The 21,753-nt window shown below is 35.2% G+C and overlaps 4 protein-coding genes across 4 annotated transcripts; 1 reads left to right on the top strand and 3 right to left on the bottom strand.

Moving 5' to 3' along the window:
* Window positions 1-3,882: 3,882 nt before the first annotated feature.
* On the bottom strand, window positions 3,883-4,665 carry HELRODRAFT_165920 (hypothetical protein; the record flags this gene model as incomplete). The annotated part of the gene is made up of 1 exon (XM_009032990.1): window positions 3,883-4,665. The coding sequence occupies one exon, from the start codon at window positions 4,663-4,665 to the stop codon at window positions 3,883-3,885; it is 783 nt and encodes a 260-aa protein (XP_009031238.1).
* A 2,769-nt stretch (window positions 4,666-7,434) lies between these two features.
* On the top strand, window positions 7,435-7,746 carry HELRODRAFT_165919 (hypothetical protein; the record flags this gene model as incomplete). Its single annotated transcript, XM_009032989.1, has 1 exon — window positions 7,435-7,746. One exon carries the CDS (start codon window positions 7,435-7,437, stop codon window positions 7,744-7,746), a length of 312 nt encoding a protein of 103 aa, XP_009031237.1.
* A 2,563-nt stretch (window positions 7,747-10,309) lies between these two features.
* Window positions 10,310-13,770, bottom strand: HELRODRAFT_165918 (hypothetical protein; the record flags this gene model as incomplete). The annotated part of the gene is made up of 5 exons (XM_009032988.1): window positions 10,310-10,435; window positions 11,289-11,405; window positions 12,836-12,939; window positions 13,300-13,399; window positions 13,681-13,770. 5 exons carry the CDS (start codon window positions 13,768-13,770, stop codon window positions 10,310-10,312), a joined length of 537 nt encoding a protein of 178 aa, XP_009031236.1.
* A 2,384-nt stretch (window positions 13,771-16,154) lies between these two features.
* Window positions 16,155-19,518, bottom strand: HELRODRAFT_165917 (hypothetical protein; the record flags this gene model as incomplete). Its single annotated transcript, XM_009032987.1, has 4 exons — window positions 16,155-16,187; window positions 16,850-17,199; window positions 18,368-18,507; window positions 19,469-19,518. 4 exons carry the CDS (start codon window positions 19,516-19,518, stop codon window positions 16,155-16,157), a joined length of 573 nt encoding a protein of 190 aa, XP_009031235.1.
* Window positions 19,519-21,753: the final 2,235 nt, after the last annotated feature.

Raw genomic sequence — 21,753 nt, 5'->3', positions numbered from 1 at the left:
AGATTCTCCGTACTGTCCAGCTAGGCGACTTGTTATTCGAAGGTTCATTCTTAGTCGCTGACATCATCGACGAATGTATAATAGGTGTCGACTTTCTGACAAAATATGGGTTCAAAATTGACTTAGAAAAACGCATTCTTAGATGGAGAAATACAGAAGTGATAATGGGGGATAGCGACGAAAAATGCATTCGAGTAACAGTCGGTTGTGACATAAAACTAACTCAATCATCTGAAAACATCGTTTGGGGCAAGTTGAATTGCGATCCTGGGGGCCACCAGTTCTATCTGATGGAGCCAACCTCAACGACTAATGTACAGAACGCGGTCATTGGAAAATGCCTGGTAGAAGCGAACAAAAATGGTCTTATTCCTGTCAGAATAATGAATACCGCTAAACACACTATTAAAATTAAAAAAAGGCGAGGAAATAGGTAATTGCCAATCAATAAATTTGGTGAAATCATTAGATATGGACCAACTGACAAAGGTAGACTCAAAGAACTCACCAAAAATCTACTGGATGAACTCAATTTGTATCAAGAAGACCGTCTAAAAGCCGAGGCGTTGATTGCCGATTTTGCAGACGTGTTTTCAATCGGTGACAATGACCAAGGTAAAACCGCTCTGATAATTCACCGAATTGATACTCAGGATTCGAAACCGATCCGACAAGTACCACGACGTCTTCCTCTAGCAAAACAAACAGAAGTAAACGAAATGATAACGACAATGCAGAATCAAGGCGTCATCGAACCGTCATCAAGTCCCTGGATTTCGCCAGTTGTTTTGGTAAAGAAGAAGGACGGCGCTACCCGTTTTTGCGTTGATTATAGGAAGTTAAATGATGTGACTAAAAAGGACAGCTATCCATTACCGAGGATTGATGACATCATGGTCACCCTATTTGGCTCAAGTTGGTTCTCTACGCTTGATTTGAAAAGCGGATACTGGCAAGTAGAAATAGACAAGAACGATCGCGAAAAGACAGCGTTTTCTATCGGATCGGGGTTGTGGCAATTCACCGTCATGCCATTTGGATTGTGCAATGCTCCAGCTACATTTGAACAACTGATGGAATGTGTATTGCAAGGTCTTAACTGGAAAACCTGTCTTGTCTATTTAGACGACATAATTGTTCTAGGAAGAACATTTGATCAACACGTCGAAAACTTACGAGATATCTTCACAAGACTTCGGGTGGCAAATTTAAAGCTGAACGTTAAAAAGTGCAGGTTATTTTCTAAAAAAGTTAACTATTTGGGACATGTGGTATCTTCAGATGGAGTTCGAACCGATCCCAGCAACATAGAAATTGTGAAAGACTGCCCAACTCCAAAGGATAAAAATGAATTGCGCAGTTTTCTGAGATTGGCAACGTACTATCGACGTTTTGTAAAGGATTTTGCAAAAGTTGCCAGACCTCTCCACCATCTTACCGAGAAGGACCGAGTTTTCAACTGGAATACCCTATGCGACTCAGCATTTGAAAAGTTAAAAGTTGAACTATGTGATGCTCCTTTGCTAGCATATCCAGTTCGTGGCAAGACGTTCGTGTTAGATACTGATGCAAATAACAACGGAATCGGAGCCGTTTTGTCACAGCATATAGACGGAGAAGAAAAGGTGCTAGCGTATTATAGCAGAGGATTCACAAAACCCGAACGAAACTATTGTGTGATCAGGAAGGAGTTACTAGCAATAGTCAATGCAACAAAACACTTCCACAAGTACCTTTATGGACAGAAATTTCTTTTCCGAACTGATCATGCAGCGTTAAGATGGCTCCTCAACTTCAAGGATCTTGAAGGACAGATGGCCCGATGGTTGGAGCGTTTACAAATGTACGACTTCGAGATCGTGCACCGCAAAGGAACAACTCATAGTAATGCTGATGCTCTCTCACGTCGACCATGTTTATCAGGATGCAAATACTGCTGTCGTCACGAGGAGAAGATACAATCGGAAGACATAAGAGCAACAACAATATCAGCAGATGACGATTGGACACCGACGGATCTTGCTGATGCACAGTTTGCGGATGAGGACCTACAACATCTGATCACATGGAAGAAGGAGGGCAAGCGACCGGACTGGCAAAGCATCTCAGAATATAGTGCCGTGTTAAAGGGTTATTGGGCTCAGTGGGACTCTTTGTATTTGGAAGGGGATTTGCTGAAACGAAAATGGGAATCAGCTGATGGATCAAAACACCGCATGCAAGTTGTAATACCAAGAAGTAGAACGACCGAAATCCTTGATAAAATGCATGGCGGCCCTTCTGGGGGACATTTAGGAGTGAACAAGACCCTTGACAAAATACGAAAAGGATTCTACTGGCTTCACGTTAGAGAAAATGTTGAGAGCTGGTGTCGAAAATGTAACACATGCGCTTCAGTCAAAGGACCCAAAAGAAGGCTAAAAGGAGCAATGCAAATCTACAATGTTGGTGTCCCCTTTGAACGGATTGCTATAGATATTGCTGGACCCTTTTCGGTATCAGATTATGGAAACCGTTACATTCTGGTTGTAGCGGACTATTTCAGCAAATGGCCTGAGGTGTTTCCAAAACCCAACCAAGAAGCATGTACCGTCGCTGAGGAAATTGTACTCAATTGGATTAGTCGATATGGTGTCCCATTGGAACTCCACTCAGATCAAGGTCGAAATTTTGAGTCACAACTGTTTGGTGAAATGTGCAAGCTGCTGGGTATAAACAAAACTCGAACTACTGGAGAAACGCCATCAAAAGTCCTGTTTGGGACTACCTTAAGAACTCCAGCTGATGTGAAATATGGCGTACCACCTGAACCACACCAACCATTAACAGAATACGTGGATAATCTTCGACGGCGATTAAACCATATCCACCGTTACGTACGCCTTAAAATTATGAAAAACACGGAGGTGGCCAAAACCAGATACGACTCGAAAGGAAGCAGTGGCGGTTTTGCTGTCGACGAGTTAGTTTGGCTGTACAACTCACAGCGAAAGAAAGGACGTTCTCCAAAGCTCCAGCGAGGGTGGGAAGGACCTTATCGAGTCATCACCCGCTTGAATGACGTCGTCTACCGTATTCAGGAATATCGGAAGCAGAGAGCAAGAATGAAGATCGTTCATTTGGATAGACTGGCTCCGTACCATGCGGACACCGGAACGAAAGCTGTTCGGGACGAACAAAACTAAGAAGGGGGTAATGTTATAAACGTGCTACCGAACGCACTAAGTTCTAGCGTATTCTAGAATGTTCTAGTGACTGAGCATTCTAGAGTATGCTAGAATCGGACCATCTAGAAGAATCTAGAAACGACGCTTGCGAAGAGTATATAAGCGCACGTCGCAAGGTGATTAGTGACATTCGTGATTAGTGAAATTCGTGATTTTGTTAATAGCGATTCGGTGAATTATTTAAAGCGATATTTGATTTGTTTGTTGACGTTGTCATAGCGATCGATTTTGAACGATTTAAAAGTTAATTGTTGCGTTAGTTTGAATTTACTGGAAATAAACGATTAGTTGATTTCTTCTGTAAATAAAGTTTAATAACTAATAATAGTTGATTTCTTCTGTAAATAAAGTTTAATAACTGTTTGGAATATTTTATTCAATCGAGGATTTGAACCCGTCGCATCGTAAATCGGTTACGACAGCGAATATTATAACAATATGAATATAAATAAAACAACTAAATTGGACGTCAAACGAGACGAGATTAATTATAACGAGAGTTATAATTAATTGTCCAACGCTATTGAAATTGGATTGACAATTGATTTATATTAGGAATGGATTATATATGAATGAATATATATTTATATATGAAGGAATGAATGATATTTATACCCATTTATGCATATTATCAAAATTTTGCATTTTTATTTATTTAAAAAAAATCTAAACGCACCCCGTCATGTTTAGGCTCCAAATAAACTTCGACGAGCTTCTGAACGGCTTGTGGCAACTGGCAGACGAGAAATACGACGACGACGATGATGAGCATGATGGTGATCTTCTGTTGGTCTCGCGTCGCATGTTGCTGCTGCTGATGCTGGTTGGGACTGTGCTGTTGCGGATGTTGCTTCAACGAGAGTTGTGGTGGTTGGTTTGGTTGGACAAATCTGTTGTCGGTGGAATTTGGAGAATGACTTGTTATTGTGATCATTGGCATGGATTGCGACGTACATCTGTCGTCGTCGTTATTGTCGGCGATCGTGGATGATGCATTTCTTTTTATTCTGAATATTATTTTCCGTTTTTTAGGGTGCAAAAACATAGAAGTGTTATTATTTTTGTTGTTGGTGCTTTCTCTGATGTCATCGTTAGTTTCCTTATCATTATGTTCGGCGTTGTCGACACATAGTTTGTCTTTGTAGATATCTTCGTCGTGCACATCTTTGTGAGTGTTGCTGTCGTTGGTGCTATCAGAAAATTTCACATTTTTGTTCTTGCATCCAGCCGAAGTTTTCTGGCCGAAGATAGATGTTTCGGCGTTCGTTGTCTTGCTGTTGGATGCGTTGATGTTGGCTTTATTGAGGCTCGTCGTGTTGACGTTGGTCAGGATGTGCCTCAGCTTGGTTGCCTGCATGACAGTGCGGATGAGGAGGCCGTTGAAGATTATTAGGAGCAGCAGAGGGAGGAATGTGAAGAGGATCTGGCAGGCGTACATGTTTGCAATTTTTTATATACTTTTAACCATTTTTTTTCATAAATTAAAATATTTTTAAAAATGTATCTACATAAAAGAATAAAAAGAATAATTTCAATAATAATGTTCAAATCTTGTTGCAGACGTTTGAACTCGATTTGTTAAACATTATTCCTGTAATTTTAGCGCTTCCCACAACATCTTCACACATTTTTAACGACCGTATACTAACTATTGTTCTTCAAAACAGGTCTCTAAACTTGAATCTGCGTGCGAGTTAAGATATTGAAGAAGCAGGTGAGTTAGCGCCAGTGGCATGGCAGATCTAAAGGACGTTGTAGGGGGAGGGGGGCAAACTGTTAAAAATGTTTAAATTTGAAAATTTGACAAGGGGGCCGAGATAGATGTGCTAGTGTGGTCAAATTTAGGCTGGCGACTTTTTTACTCATCACGCCAGCCTCCACTAGTTACCGCCGCACTGCACTTAGATTCGCATTCCCTCTGCTTGTTGAGATATTCCACGCATTCCCTCTTACACTGCAACCAGACTTCTTTATTAACTTTTTATTTCCCACTTTTTAATTCACTGCTCAGTCGAGCGGATGATGACGCACACATGCAAACCTACGAACGTGTTGGAAACGCTGGAAGTATCTGCATGCAGTCACGTGTGAATTTAACACACGTCAGCATGTCTATAAACGTTTTTTATTTTTTATTTCTGTTCATAGAAAGATGATAAAATTGTTTTTCATTACAAAATTAATCTTTCCAGATTTTTAATCTTGTTGAAAGAATTTATAAATTAACAAACATCTTTATTCATTAAAAAGGCAGATTTTAGTTATCATAAAAACTACTTAATGTTAACGAAATCATATTTTGTAGGGTTAAGCAAGGTTGAAATAAATTAGCGTCGAAATTCATTACAACCCCGAAGAAAAAAAGGGCATGCAAATTAACAGCTACGCGTTGAACTGAGGTCCAACATTAAAAAACATTTAGAAGATTAATTATGACGAAAGATTAAATAAAATGAATTCAGCTTTGGACAATAAATCTCAACTTTCGTTAATCCTTAATAATCGGCTAAAAATATTTACAACTAAGAGTATGACATTAATTTTCATGAATCTAATTTCTAGTTTAAATTTCTTTTTACAAAAATCTACAACCAACCCACCTTGTACCACCTGATATGTAGGTGTAGGACATACCCACCCGCTATGTGGGTGTGTACCCACCTGATATGTAGGTAGGTATGTACCCAATTGGTATGCAAATATGTACTCAAAATGTCGACATAGAACTTGTTTTATTTAAATTTAAAACTTTTTTGGTTTTTATTGAACTTGTATTTTTTTATAATGAACCAGCTTGTTCAATGGGAAACCAAAATGGAAATGATGTTCCAACTTCAGCCCACAGTGGAACGTGGAAGAGATGGCGGGAAGAACAAATTTTCAACGTTTAAAACTTCGGCGTCAAATTAATTATTCTTCTTTTTCAACGTCAGCCATTGATATAAACTGCCAAATAAATACACCATTATGGTTGCAACCGATCAGATTATAGATAAATTTCAGATTTTGTTTATTTAAAAATTGTTTGAAGTTCGAGTCGTTGAGTTCAGAATATTTTGAGGAAGACAAAATAATCCAAACAGAAAATTATATTTCAAATTTGAATTATTTACGGCATTTACTAAGCAGATGGGCACATACCTATACACCAGGTTGGTACATGCGAACACATTATTCATACACACATACATACATACATACATACCCAGTGATCATATAACTATGTGGCAAGTGGGTACATACCAGGCAGAAACATACATACCTACATACCAGATGGGTACATACCTACATACAAACATAGCATAACATATATACATCATCAAACGCTATCGCGCATTTAATTATGAGGGGTTGCGTGTCGTTAGCTGTTGTTGATTGCCATGAAGACGCGCGTTTCTTTGCGCAGTGCTCACGCACGACATGAAGTTTCACGCTGCGTCTGTTGGGTTGTTATTGAATCATTGTCATTCACGAGTGATGTGATTGCTGCTGGGATGTGTGGTGGCGTCAGGTGTCAGATGATGGTGATGTAGTGATAATGATGATAACTATGTGATGATGATGATGTACTGATGATGATGATGATAGTAGTGATGATGATGGCGGTAATAGTAGTGATGATGATGATAGTAGTGATATGTCTGATTTTGTCTTGATATAGTCCAAGATATAATATTGATATTTAAATAAACTCGTAAATGTTGGAAGGAGGTCACATTTAATGCAGTATTGTAGGAATTCTCCAACAATTTGGTGGAGTTCATACAACATACATATACAGTAAAAGTCCTCTAGAGCGGGACCATAAAGGACGACCAGATAAGAGTAACGGACAGTATTGCTTGGCACGGAACCGTTTTGCATGTTAAATAGACCCTAAAGAACGGACATTTTAAAGGAACGAACTACGGACAGGGTTTTAAGTACAAATTGACTTTTATGTCTTAAAGAGCGGACAATTTATAACAAAAACACATGGAATATTTGATAAAATGCGCCATCTAATTTGAATATTTGTATTTATTCTATTCTATGGAATGCGCTAAAGAAACTTTGATAATCTTTGGTTATTTAAAAAAAATTATTTTCGCTCTTTGATTTTTTATCGTGGTCGTGTTGATAAACTGTTGTGTAATAATGGAGTCGACTCTGCGAAAAAAAATTTTAAACTTGGAAGAAAGAATGCTGGTGGTGAAAAAATTAAATGATGGAGTTAACATACGAAAAATTGCTGAAGAATTTGGTTGCGGAAAAACTCAAATTGCAAATATTCGTGAAAATAAAGAATCATGAACAATTTGAAGTCCAAGATGATGAAGAGGAAGAAGAGGCTCCAGTCCAAGGAGTTTCTACAAAGATGGCATTACAATGTGCCAGGAAGCTAACTTCCTATTTGATACATATGGGCAATAGAGAATTGTTACAATTTTCTGAGAACATTGAAAATATTTTAGAAATTGAATTGTTAAAAACAAAATGTTTTGGCAAACAGACAACTATGAATGATTTTCTTCCATAACAATATTAAAAACGTGTTGTTTTATTTTAATTTTTTATGTAGTATATCAAAAAAGATTTTGATGTTGAGTTTTGAGGAGAGGACAGTTAAGAGGAGAGGACAGTTTGGTCATTCCCCAATAGTGTCCTCTCTAGAGGACTTTTACTGTATAACCATTTTTTACAACTTTTTCAAAGTAATTAAACTAAGCTAAAAAAAATTAGTCAAACTTAGTTAAACTTTAATTACTTTCCCTCAAAACTTTTTTTCAAAAAAGATGTCCTAATCATGGCATGACTGCTTAATTTTACAACCACCAAACAATTTTTATTCATAAAAAAATGAAACAAACATAAAGTGTTTCCAATGTCAGTCAGAGAACAAGAACGTATAAAAAGAAGAATGCCTAACATTTTGCATCTTCTAACTGTCAGAATTTGTGAATGTTCGTTCAACAACTGCAAATCTATAAAAAATTCGGAGTTGGTTTTTAAAAATTGAGAGACATAATCTGAGTCTGCAGATCCGATCATCGAAACGACAAAAGAGGGGCACTAGCAATGATCTGAATATCGTCTGAAGGACCGTGATGTTTGAAATTACTTCTCAATGATTTTGAAGATATCTGCAGTGTAAAACACTAACAAGAACGTATGACTGTGGAGGACCGTGTGACACAGTTTCAACGTGTGTCAAGTTAGAGCTGAACAGAACCTATTGTGTACGATCAGAATGATGACTCAATCCATTGAAGAACAGCATCCGATACTCCAAATGAATATTATATATATATATATATATATATATATATATATATATATATATATATATATATATATATTTGTTTAATATTTTTATAAATGATGTTGCTCTTAGCTCCAACTTGGCTAAATTTATTTTGTATGTGGATGATACAACTATACTTTTAAAAGGCACAAACTTAGCTGATCTAGTTGTTGATTGTAATCGTGAGCTTGAACTGGTCTATCAATGGTTCACAGCAAATAACTTAAGAATTAACATAAAAAACCTTATTTTCTTTTATTCGGACCAACAATTAATACCAGTTCGGTCGACCCTATTATTTACTTTACTTTACTTTTGTTAGAATGCACTCAATAAAATTTTTAGAAATAATTATTTCAAGCAACCTAAATTGGTCAGAACATATAACTTATATAGCTAATAAAGCGTCGAAAATTATTGATGTATTATATAAACTAAGACATGAATTACCAAATAATATCTTGATCTCCTTATACTATTCTCTTCTGTCTCCACTCCTCACGTACTGCAATGCAATTTGGGGTAACAGTCCAAATTGCCACATAAACCTTTTGCAAAAAACCCAAAATTATTTTATAAGAACTTTATACAAATTAAATAGACGCGACTCGACCAAATCGTTCTGTCATTTAAATAAAATCTTAAACATAAAACAAATATATATAGTCCGATTAACATCCCTTTTTTATAAAATTGTCGTAACTAATCATTTTCCAATATAATTCTAAACTTTTTAAATTCGAATCCTTATTCATTAAGAAGAAATTTTGACTATCAATTACTAATCTGGCATACCAAAACTTATTGAAAAGTTTTGAAACAATGCAAAAATATTGTACGTAGTTTTTGTTTTAATAAAATATAAAAAAATATTTATCGATTTGTTTTTCAAAAACAAAAAAATTTCTTTTACGCATAAGATTAAAAAAACCATAGCACGCATATTATTATCATGGTCATATTTCACAAAATATTCACCAAAGTTTTATATCATCATTCTTCAAAATCTTGAATCATCATCGTCATCATCATAAACTTCATTATCGTCATCATCATCATCATCGCTCAATTTGTCGTTGCAAAGGATGTTTGTGTGATTGAAATGAAAACATTTGAGTGACACATCATCACCATCGTCTTGTTGCAATAACTGCGTTCCCCATAAAATATTTGGCATCTGTGATTGATGGTTGAGATGATGAGACAGACATCCATCAGCTACCGCACCATCACCCATCATCGCGTGACTTATGACTCTGCAACGCCATTTCATTTGTGCCATCCATCTCTGCCATGCCTTCCTTATCAGATAATTATCCACACGATCACGCCAATTATTATTCTTTTCGTTTTTTATGTTGTTTCAAATATTTTCAAAATGTTATTATTCAAATGTTAATTATTATTTATTCGCTGATCAGAAAACGATAGGTAAATTTTAGATTTGCAACTGCCAACAAACTCAAACCTGGCCTCATTATTAACAAATACTTTAAGTTTTAATGAGATAATTCATTCATTGGACGGTCTGATGGCCTGATGGTTAAAGGCGCTGGTCCTACCTGGCAGTGACAGGGTTCGATTTCTAGGATGTCCCCACCAATCACATCCAAGAAGTGTGATGAGCGGTTTCAAGTGTATGTGTGTTAAAAAATAAATATTAAATAATAATAATAATAATAATAATAAAAATAATAATGATAATGATAATAACGTTATAGTTGCAAACACAATTTTATTTTTATTACATCGCAATTATTTTAATACAGTAATGTTATGATTGATCTCTGCATGGCAATCAAAGACTGAAGCCTGGCCTACAATCGCATGGCGTTGTGGCCGGTGGTAAATCGTAGGCTGGTGTTCTTGATGGGAGTATTGTGTGATGGAGTTGTGTAGCTGCGTCATATGGTGATTCTGTATGCTGGAGTTATGTGTTATCACGTATCGGCATTATTATGCGCTTGGTTTGCAATAGACAATAAAAAATTATCGTAGCCAACATTGTTCATAAAGTTGGAGAATGGAGCAGGAAGTTTTTAATAATCCATTGAGGGAAAGATTTCATGCCTCCATCCGTCAACATTATAATTCGATTCGTTTCAATTGAATGCAGGCCGGCACACCGAGCTTTACATTCAGTCAACTTTATTGATAGCCTTGCTAAGGAAAGAAACGTGCTTATTAAAATTCCACTCTGTGCTTGCATTGACTTCATTCGTTCGTTTCATTCAAATTAAATTAAAAATCTTGAAACAAATAAAAAAAAATTACATTTAATTTTCAAACTTTTTTCTATATACAGCGAACCCGATTTTTTAAAAGGATGTTGAAGTCGGATTATTATATTAAAATAATTCAATGAGTGTCATATTCGCATTAATAGCACGAGTCCGTCTGCGATGTTTGCCGTGAGATAACGATGTCCTTGTTTGCAGAGCCAACCGCAATCTGCTGGCAACCTTCTAACTTCCACTATTCTTGCATCAATTCTTCAGTGTAATGGAACGTTGAGAAGTCAATGACAGACAGCACCATGAGCCATGATGTGCTGATGTCCTCATGTTGCACAGTACAAAAGACAGATTATCTCAGATGATTTATTAAGACTCAGTGAGAGATTGCTCCGTTTTGATCAGGTGAGAAGTGGGACCGGTTCAGGTTGGATAGAGCTGCTTTGAGGGAGGAAGTGGTTCTAAAATGGGATGTTTTTTAGGATAAGATGGGATGAATAAACGAATGAATGAATGTGTGACGCAACGACTGAAAATAAAGACTAGCGTGATGAGTTGGAAGGAGCCTGGTGGGAGACCATCCAACCCAGTATCTTCTACCACGTGGAAGGTCTCGATCAAATGGTGTAGGACTGTTGTGGTGTTGTACTTTTGTTGTTGCTGACAATGATTAATTGTAAATCAAAAACAGTTTTATTGGTTAGTAGACATGGAAAGTAGACATGGAAGCCAAACGTCTGTGCCGTGAGAGTCCCTTTCCTTGACTTGAATAAACTTTTTTTGCTACTTCATTGATGAGACTTTCCAGAATTTATTGAAGAGGATTGTAATTAAGGGTGAAGTTATTTTTAAATCATTTTTTTAAATTTTTTCCCATTTTTTCAAATTTTTTTTTAATTTTTTTTTTGTAAAATTTTGCTTTGCTGTCAATAATTTAAACTTAAATTTAAAAACAAAGCTTTTAATTTTTGTTAGATAATTGTTTAATACATCACAAAACCATGAAATAATTATTTAAATGTACTTATATTTCTTCAACAAAATGTAGCAGGAACGAAACTCGGCGGAACGATGGCGTTGAATGTTGACGTGTGAGCAGTGAATCATCATGGAGTGATGCGCTGACTCGGGGTTGTGCTGATGCTTTTCCAATTTTATTGAATTCGGTCGACAAATTTTTATTATTTGTATGCAAAGACAAGTTATTTTTTCATTTTATGAAAAATTTTCATACTTACTACTTTCAAAACATCGAAAAACAAGATATGTATTACCTATTCACCGTATCTGAAGCAGTTACTGAAGATTTTAAAATTTTCTGTCTCCGCATGTTCATTTGGGTCCGCGTCTGCAACTTGTGGCGAAAATTAATTTTTTTTAACTATTCAGCAAAATATCAGTTGAGGAAGTTGTGAGGTCACAAAATTTGGGCTTTAATGACTTGTTTAATGTGCCTGTCTCTTAGTGATTAAAGAGCTTATGAGAAAGGTGGACGAAGAAGGAAAATATGCAGAATCACATGACAAAAAAAGCAATTGAGATACACACACAAACAAACAAATAAGATATACACACACAAACAGTTAAGACACATACACAAACCAACAAGATACACACACACGCACGCACACACGCGCAAACAAATGAAGTACACACACAAACAAACAAATTAGATACACACAAAAACAAATATAGCAAATGATATATATTTACCCGAGGAACAAAAATGATATATACACACAAACAAAAAACACAGTGAATGCTTGAATTTTTAACAGGAGTGATATTGTGAATAGAGGAAATATTACTCAAAATATAAAATATAATACTCAAAAATTCACTTTTGAAAAGGAAGAAACTTCCATCTTAACCATGGAAGAACATAAAACACAGAGTAGTCGTTGCAACAGTAAAACACATTTATGAAGGCTCTCCAAAACACGTGATCATTCAACTATGATTCGAAACACGTAGCAGGTCGGTGTATCAGTATCCATCATTGTCCAGTCTTCAACGTTATACTCTGTGTACATTTTTAATCAGCACCAGGCAATCTCAACGATAAATCCAAATAAGAACGAAGAAGAAACTTTAGCATTATTTATCTGAGGCATTACGATCATGTCTACATTCAAACTTATGCGCTGTGAGGCAGTGTTCCCAGCACCAATGTAAGCAGCGCTCCAGAGGCAAACTGATTTATCGCATGCATAAAAATGCTTTCATACATTTCATATTTTTCTGCCTGTTACAGCTTGAACACACATGAACACGTCTGTCGTTCATCTAAGTTTCGTTGTTTTTATTTAGATCTATTTTTCCTATGTGGCACCTAATAATAAACAACAATATTTAAAAAAATGAAAATAAATTAGCTAAAAATTATAAAATATAAATTTGTTCAACGATCGAAACACATCACATGAAATAATGTTGATCAATAAACGTCAACAAATGCATGGATGATGTGGAGCAGTACTTTTCAAAGTTGATTTTGATTTCAGCCACCACCAAAAAATGATTTGAATCAATTTTTGCGGATCTATATACATACAATAGTTTTCTTTATCAAGGTCAGCCACTTTTTTCGAGTTATTATGTAGTCGAACCTGCTTTTTGCTCGTCTGATGAAACCCATGTAGTTTTCCTACTAGCTGTTTACATGAATTGTATGTTTGAAATACAAAGGTCGTTCTAACCACACAATTCAAACATGGATTTTTAGCGTGTTGCTACATATTTCAAAGTTGTTTCCCATCTAACGTTAAAATCGCCCATGAGGAGTAGTAAGTACATCATGCCTTGGTGTATCGTTCAGTTCCATATGCAGCTGGTTGTAGACATTGTTTTCTTATTTTTCTCAGCTAGCTTTAAATACGTTGACACCAGCAGGTTTAAATTAGCCATGTCTTATAGAAAGTTAAAAAATTTCCACTTCAAGTTTCTTCGCGAGACTCTGAGTTGGTTCTTCATCGGCGTTTTCTCTTATTGTCAGGGTTTCAGATGCCATATCAGGATTTTTCATTTTAGCTTCATATGTTAGCTAGAACAACATGCACACTACTAATCTGAAATTTACTTTGATACCTTCTATATTAATTTACCAACGAGTAGCATATAAAAATTGATGCAGCCATATTCTAGCGAGTATCATGAAAGTATTTTTAACGAATTATTAATATGGAAAATAAATTTTCAAAAAATAATTTATGAATTAGATTATGAAAAAAGTTCAACTAAATTTATTTTCAACTTGTTATTATAATTAAAGTGTATTTGGTGCTGGAGTTTCAGCTAGCGTTAGGCTGCTCCAGTTAGCAGGTGCAACTGGGCATCACCCAAGAACACGCCACACATACAGATCGGCACAGTTTGTAACTTGGCTTCATTGAAACTGTCAGTGTAAACAGCGCTTTCCCTTTATATTAACTTAGACATCAATATTTTATTTCACAACACATAGAGTGAAGTTTCATATTTTCTAACTTTTTAACACTTCCAAATCTTTTAAATATTTAGCTGAAAATAAAATTTATTTTCATTTTGTGATTTTGTTTATCACCAACTAACTCAGTTGAATTTCAGATCCAGCAGAGTATTAAGATAGTTATTGCCACGCTATTCAGCAGTTTTGATATTACCCAAAGCGAGGTAAGCATCAACACATTTATCAACCATGTATCTTCGTAATGTTCAAAAATAAAAATGATTGATAGCGCGTAAATCAAGTCAGCCAATGCAACAAAAAACACTGCTACAAATTGTTCCGAGACGCCGTGACTAACCATTCAACAACACTAGGATATCAAGTTAGACCCAAGAGCTTTAAAACAAATCATTTTTTAAATGCGACACAAACCACAACTGCCATGCAACCTACCTACTAAGTTGAATTTGCGTGTGTGAACAAAGTTTAATCTTAAAAGTTGTCTAGAAGCCGTGCTCTTCATTTATTTGTCATCTGATTGAACGTTTGATCGATGTTGACGATGTTAAAAGTTGTAAATGTTGCAGAGAAGATGATGTGGAGAGTGAGGCTGATGTAAGGACGATGCGCATGTTGACACTAGAGGCTGTGCAGGACCAATGAGTGTTACACATTTTTACGTTGATGGCTACGATGTAAAATTATAAAATTTTGTAAGGATTCATTTTGTAATGGTCACCGAGTTAGCTCAGTCGGTAGAAATGCTATGTCTCATGCTGCTTTTACGCGTTTGCATGATTCGAATACTGTCCTTCCAAAACTCAGACAATCATACGCATATGATGAGATGCTTGGCACAAAGGTTTTATTAAAAGTATTGAAAAAAGTATTGAATAATATGTAAGCAGTCCTGCGTTTGACTGGGCTGCATTGCAAGGGATAAAAAAAGAAGATTCAGTTTGATTATTATCAGCATGTAAGAGAATGTTTATTGAAAAGTGACGGATAGGTTCGTCTTGTGTGTCAAAGGAAATTTTTCCAATAAAGTTTTTCACAAAAAAGCCAGATGACCCTAATGGTTGTGCTGTTGAGAATGAACGCAAATTGCGAATGCATGCGGTTCGAAGATGTTGAAATGCCCATTCAAAGGTGAATAACTGCAATACATGACTTGAAAAAGCTAGCGAACCTTTATCAACGAACGTTCAATTTTATATAAAAAATGTCGGAAAAATAAAAAAATTGTTGTAAATTAAATGTTTTTATGGAATAAAAGATAATTGTGAGTTTATAATAATATTTAGTATCAATTGATGGTCGGCTAGTGTCAGGGTTAGTATTAGGGAACATTTGCTGACTTTATGTTCGCATATTTGATACTGGAGCAATTTATTTTCAAAAAATATTTTTTAAATTAAGTGAAGGCTCGTTGGTTAGTATTGCTTCAAAAACAATTGTTACTTTGATCTTTTCATGTTTCATTTTTATCGGCATTTAATTTTTACCCATTTTCGCCCTCTTAAATAACAATGTGTTGTTCTTTTGTTCGTTCAATTGTTTGTTCAATTGCTTGTTTGTTTGTTCAATTGCTTGTTTGTTTGTTTGTTTGTTCAATTGTTTGTTTGTTCAATTGTTTGCTTGTTTGTTTGTTTGTTCATTGGTTTATTTGTTTGTTTGTTCAATTGTTTGCATTTTACTTGATAAGTATTTAAAGCATAGGACGCTGAACAGAATAACAGTTTTATGTTCCTAATAGAATGTTCTCCGTGAATGCATTTGCCTGTATTATCTCTGCGAAGCTTTTTTCAAACAATAAAAAAATAATTCAATAATATCATTGGACGTTCTGACATATCTGAAAGCAGACGAACGACCCATCACTCACTGTCCCACTTGCTTCTGAACCTACAGAATGCCTCGTAGAAGCATTTTATTAACATTTTTCAATAAATTAATTGTTTGGTGATTGTCAAAAACCAAACTTAGAACTTGTATGAAACGAGGCAATCACTTTCCTGCTTGTGATTAAACGCAGATCGAGGCACTTCATTCAAGATATCAGCAGCCCTGTTGGCGTGTCATCAAATCTCACTGATTGCATGACTCTATGAATGAAAACTTCATTGAAAACTTGTGCTCACCATGAATTCTCCTACTCAATCAGCGAACACAAAAATCAATTCGATTTTTTAAAATAAATTTTACTAAAAAAAATTTTAAACTTGTACTTCGTAACAAATTTTTTATGAAATTTAAAAATGAGCTGGGCCATTGCAAACTGCTTTCATTTAATTATTAATATTAACGATGAACAACTTTTAATTAAAATTAATTAACATGTTTAAAAAATCAATTTAACTTGAAAATCAATTTCGAATCTATAAAAGCGGAATAACTTCTTAGAATTCGTGTGAGATCCCGTAATGAAAAAAATATGATTGACAAGTTTAAACTTTATTCATTACTATGGTTTTGAAAATAACGATGACTGATATCAATAATAATGACTAATGAGAAAAATTACTTTTACTTTTTCTTGAAAGCCCAAAAAAATTTAACAACAACCCATGCACGCGTGCGTTTTTCATAACGTCATCCTGCCTCATGTACGCACACACTGCCGTACATGCGGCAAAATGCATACAAAATATAAGATAGAATCCCAGACACAACAAACCTGATTCATTTTATAGTAGCCGAGACTTTTAAGCAGGTTGGCCACCACCTCCCGATCCGTTACGTTGCACCTTGTAACGTTCTGCTCCAACCTCGACGAATAGTAACTGTAGTAGGAAGCTTTCTTCTCGAAAAACTCAGGCAGGGTGAGGAGGAGGGCGACGGTGAAGACGACGCCGACGAGCTTCCTGGCCCTCTCGCACGTGCACCAAATTCGTCCCTTGATTGGGTACTGGACCCCGATGTACCTCTCGAAGGTGAAGGTCACAGTGAGCCATACGCCCGTGTTGCTGCAGACGTCAGTCAGTGGTCGACCATAGGGCATACGGTAGTGGGTGTAGGAGGCTGAAGCTTTGCGAGCAAGTTGAAATAATTCTCATTAACGTCAGGCAAACATTTTTCAATTGATTTTTCCAATATTAAAATATTTTTCAATAAATGTTTTCAATCAAATTGCTTCAAATGGTCGTACAACAAATAATAAGTTGAATAGAAATTTCAATTCATCATTGTCATCTAACTTTAATTAACTTTAATATTTGGTGAATGTTTTTATTTTTAAAATATGTTCAATCTAACTATAAGCTAAAGGATTCTATAAAAGTATTATTGACCATTTGACTTTTTATGGAGAGTTGCGACGACGATGAAGTTACTTTTACGTGAAATCAAACAAAAATGAACATGGCAGGATCTCAGCGTGTGTTGTTGTTTCAGAAAAAATGATAATTTTGTAAAATTGTTTGACCTGCTCATTGCTTACTATAACAAGTTTTTTTCGATGCAAGGATCTTCCATATTAGCATACCTTCTACAAACCGCATGTCTCACAATATTTTTCTATTTATTGCATCCTCGTCATGTGACAAGTAAACAACAACAACAACAATAACAACAACAACAACAACAACTACTACTACTACTACTACTAGTACTACTACAAAAACATCAACAATAGCAATAACCACAACAACAATAACAATAATAATAATTGGCACCAACTGAATACATCAACTGGCACGACAGAGCGACAAGTTACATCCATTGGGGTGCTGATGTTGAAGAATATTATGAACACAAAAGTGTATCAAATTTATTTTTATAACAACAACTACTACTGCTACTACTACTACTACTACCACTGCTGTTGTTGCCACAGCTGCAACAACACTAAAATAAATTGTAGAAAAATTGTTAAACGGTAGAAGTCAGGCAGACGTGGGATGTAACTGCAATGACAGGCAAAACATTAATGGCGGGACGACCAGATATTGTGTATTTGAATGAAAAACAAAAACAAAAATATGCTTTCTGGTTGAGATTCCAGTACCAGATGATAGAGATGTGATAGCGAAAAAAAATTAAAAAAATTTTAAATATCGAGATTTATAAAGTGAAATTTGAAAATGTGGAGCATACAATCGAAAGCAATGCCAGTAGCGGCTGGTGCAGTGGGAGGAACTGGGATAGAACAAGTGGAAAGGTACGAAGAGGCACCCGGAGGTACAAAAATTCGCACTGTTGGGAATTCGCACTGCCAACATACTGTGAGGACAGTGCTCGGATGAAGTCTCGAAGTTTCTAGGTGAAACTTGGATCCATCTACAACTCCAGCTTAGAAAAGCCGTGTGACTCAAACATAATAATAACAAGTTAACACTAGAAGAATAAGAAAAATATTATGTCAATGTTAATTAATGACGATCAAAAAAAAAATATTTTAGATACGAAATTATTTTTTCACAGCCAGAAATTGAAATATAGATTTGTTGGAAGACAACAAAATAATTTTAATGAGTGAATAGAAAGAATTTATTCAATACGTTTCTATGTTTTTGCAAACAGATTCGCGTGTCCGGTGTTGTAACAAACACGTTCACCGATCATTGTAGATTAGCTGAATTGAAAGTGCTTAATCAGTGGCCATGCCCCTCTCCATTGTGAGCAGTATTTTCAATTAAAATCAGTAAAATTGAGTTTTTGCTCAAAAAACACTATTTTATGTAGATTATCGACAAATCTCGATTCCTCGTCCGAATGTACAAATTTTAAATTTTACCCCCCACTCATTAAAGTTGTCTAAATTTGCCACGGCGTCTAACTAATTAATTGCCATCCTCATGTACAGTTTGTGGGGATGAAAAACTTAATCAACTAAAAATATTAAAAAAATTATTTTTAAAAATAATTCCTTTGAAAGCTATTTCGTCAATGTGGCAACTATTCTGATGATGACTCAATGGAGTGCACACTACAATGCAATAATTTTATACGGAAATTTCTTTCTTAACATAATGATGAAGCAAATGGACTCATGCCAAAAGTTTTGGCCCACAATAAGATCCAATTGTTAAATAATCAAAATAAAATAAATGTATATGGAATGTTAAAAATAAAAGAGATGTAAAAATAAACATTACCCAATCACCAACCCCGTTTGGGGTCATAAACACATTCATTATCTTTCATAAAAGATTCAGATCCTATTTTGAATGCATTCACACCATCAGCATTCACAACATTATTCCGCAGTGCCATTATCCTATTTGAGAATCATTCCTTCTGAGATTCTTTTTGAAAAACACGTATCCAGTTTCAAATTGTGTCCTCTCGTTCTCACATCTCCACGCGGATGCAGATTGGATTGCACACATCTCCGTCTTTCTTCATCGTGTACACTCTATCTAGTCTCTTTCATCACACTGTTTAACTTTATACAAAATTTCTTTTAAGAAAAAAAATTTTTTATAAAATTATCAAAACAACAGGAGGCAGATGTTTACAATTAGAAACACAAACACAATTAAAAAAGCAATGGAATAAACAAGGCGCCACCATACGAAACCTAAAATACGTCTCTGCATGTGAACGGGCACCAGACACAATGCCGCTTCATATTTATTACATAATCAATACAATGCACGTTAATAAATATTATACAATGCTCACATTATTGAAACTGACTCGCTTGTGAGACTGAGACGCACTGCTATGTCTACAGCACACTCATTAAAGCTTCAACATCTTACGTTATTATCATTCTTGAAGAAACAACCTCATGCATAAAATTGCGCGCACCCGAGTGCTGAACATGTACGCGGTGCACGAAGATGCCTGCCTTTTATTGTTTCCAAGCGTTAGGTCTTCTTTGAATTCAATTGTTATGCCCTTTTGAAAATGTCATTCTCAACAATTTAAAATGATAAAATTAAAAACATTTCAACAATTAATAAGATAAAAATTTAACAAAATAATAATTATAAAACTTGTTTTTCATTGAACAATCATGCATGCAAATAAAAGCACAAGATGTTTTTCATTTCCCGGGTGACCAGCTGCTTGCTATTTTGACGGCCATAACTGCCCAATAAAATGATCATGATGCGGTGCGATGTTTGTCTGCCAGCAACGCTGATCCCTCTCCAATGGATATTTTGTAGTAACTGCTGGTGATGATCAGGCGCTGTTGGTCATCGTACAACTTAAATTAAATAATGTGGTAGCAGTTGCATAAAGTTAGCTCAATTATATCTTAATTATTGATGCTATTCATGCGGAAACAGCGCGAGGTTTTATGTTCTGAAAGCGTGCAGAGTATCTTGATCGTAATAATTTGTGTTTGTGTTTGCACTCTGCCATGAGAGTGTCCATGCAGTCAGTTTGGTAAACAATTTCATCAAAATTTAATTCATATTTTTTTCATTCTCATCGAACATTCCCCCGTAGTGATTCACAAGTTCTTGAAATTCTCATTCTCAAAAAACTGTTTGCACGAATTCTATCCTACATAGGTACAAAGTTTTTAGTTGAAGTTAAAGTGAAAAGTTATGCACAGGCGTGCAGCTGTTCGCTAAGAAAGCAACAAAGCAGGACGTAACGTAATTTTTTATTTGGCTTGAAAACTCGAGTTTATTTTGATAAAAACGTATAATTTGAGAAATAAATTAAAGAAACGTGAATTATTATCATGCGTAGGCAAATAGGGGGAATGACGTAACGACAGGATGTTGCTGATTCGTCGTTAGAGATAAACATGCAGCAGTAAATGCAAAGGAAGAGATTTCCATAAATGATTTGTTGCGCGATTAAAATCAAGTTGAAACATTTGTATCGGGGCCAGCAATTAAGCTGTCATGTTCCGTCCTGACAAATTGCTTCTGTGGACGCAAGAATCTCTACTGTTTTGAATGTATGCATGTATTATACACTATTTAGCCAGCAACTTAGACTTTCAACTTTATAACAATAATTTTATGATCATTTTTTGAAGTTTACTAAGTTGATGAACAAAATTTATGCGAGTCTTATGTTGGCACAGTTTACGTAAGAAGCTTTTTTTGATAGCACACACACCATCAGTGTATTAACGATTGAATTAGCTTGAGTTTATTGCTTTTGCATAGTTTTGTTTACAGTAAAGTTTTGTTTATGAACTCCAAAAACCGAGAAATGATTATAAAATCATTGTTAGAAAAATTGAAAAGCCATCTTCTTGTATACAACAACAGCATGATGCAGAAAAACGGGTGATATAAATCAACATTCTTTTAAGTTGTGCATCAGGCTTACTCAAAAGTGTTTAATAAATTCACATTGAAAAACAACACACAAACACACACACAAACTCTCACACACAAATACATATATATATATATATATATATATATATATGTGTGTGTGTGTGTGTGTGTGTGTGTGTGTGTGTGTATGTATATATGCGTATTATATATATATATATATATATATATATATATATATATTGTAACAGACTGTTGTTAACGCAACATTTCAAAAATTCAACACTACTTTCAACATTGTTCAACTTTTTTATATTTCTTTTTAATTTATTAATTTTAGAGAAATTAGACATTTTATTGTTTTTTAAAAATTTTTATTAAATAAATT

This window comes from Helobdella robusta (genome assembly GCF_000326865.2).
Source record: "Helobdella robusta unplaced genomic scaffold HELROscaffold_9, whole genome shotgun sequence".
In the NCBI taxonomy this organism is placed as follows: domain Eukaryota; kingdom Metazoa; phylum Annelida; class Clitellata; order Rhynchobdellida; family Glossiphoniidae; genus Helobdella; species Helobdella robusta.
Note: the sequence above shows the minus strand (reverse complement) of the source record. Positions and strands in the feature narration are given on the sequence as shown.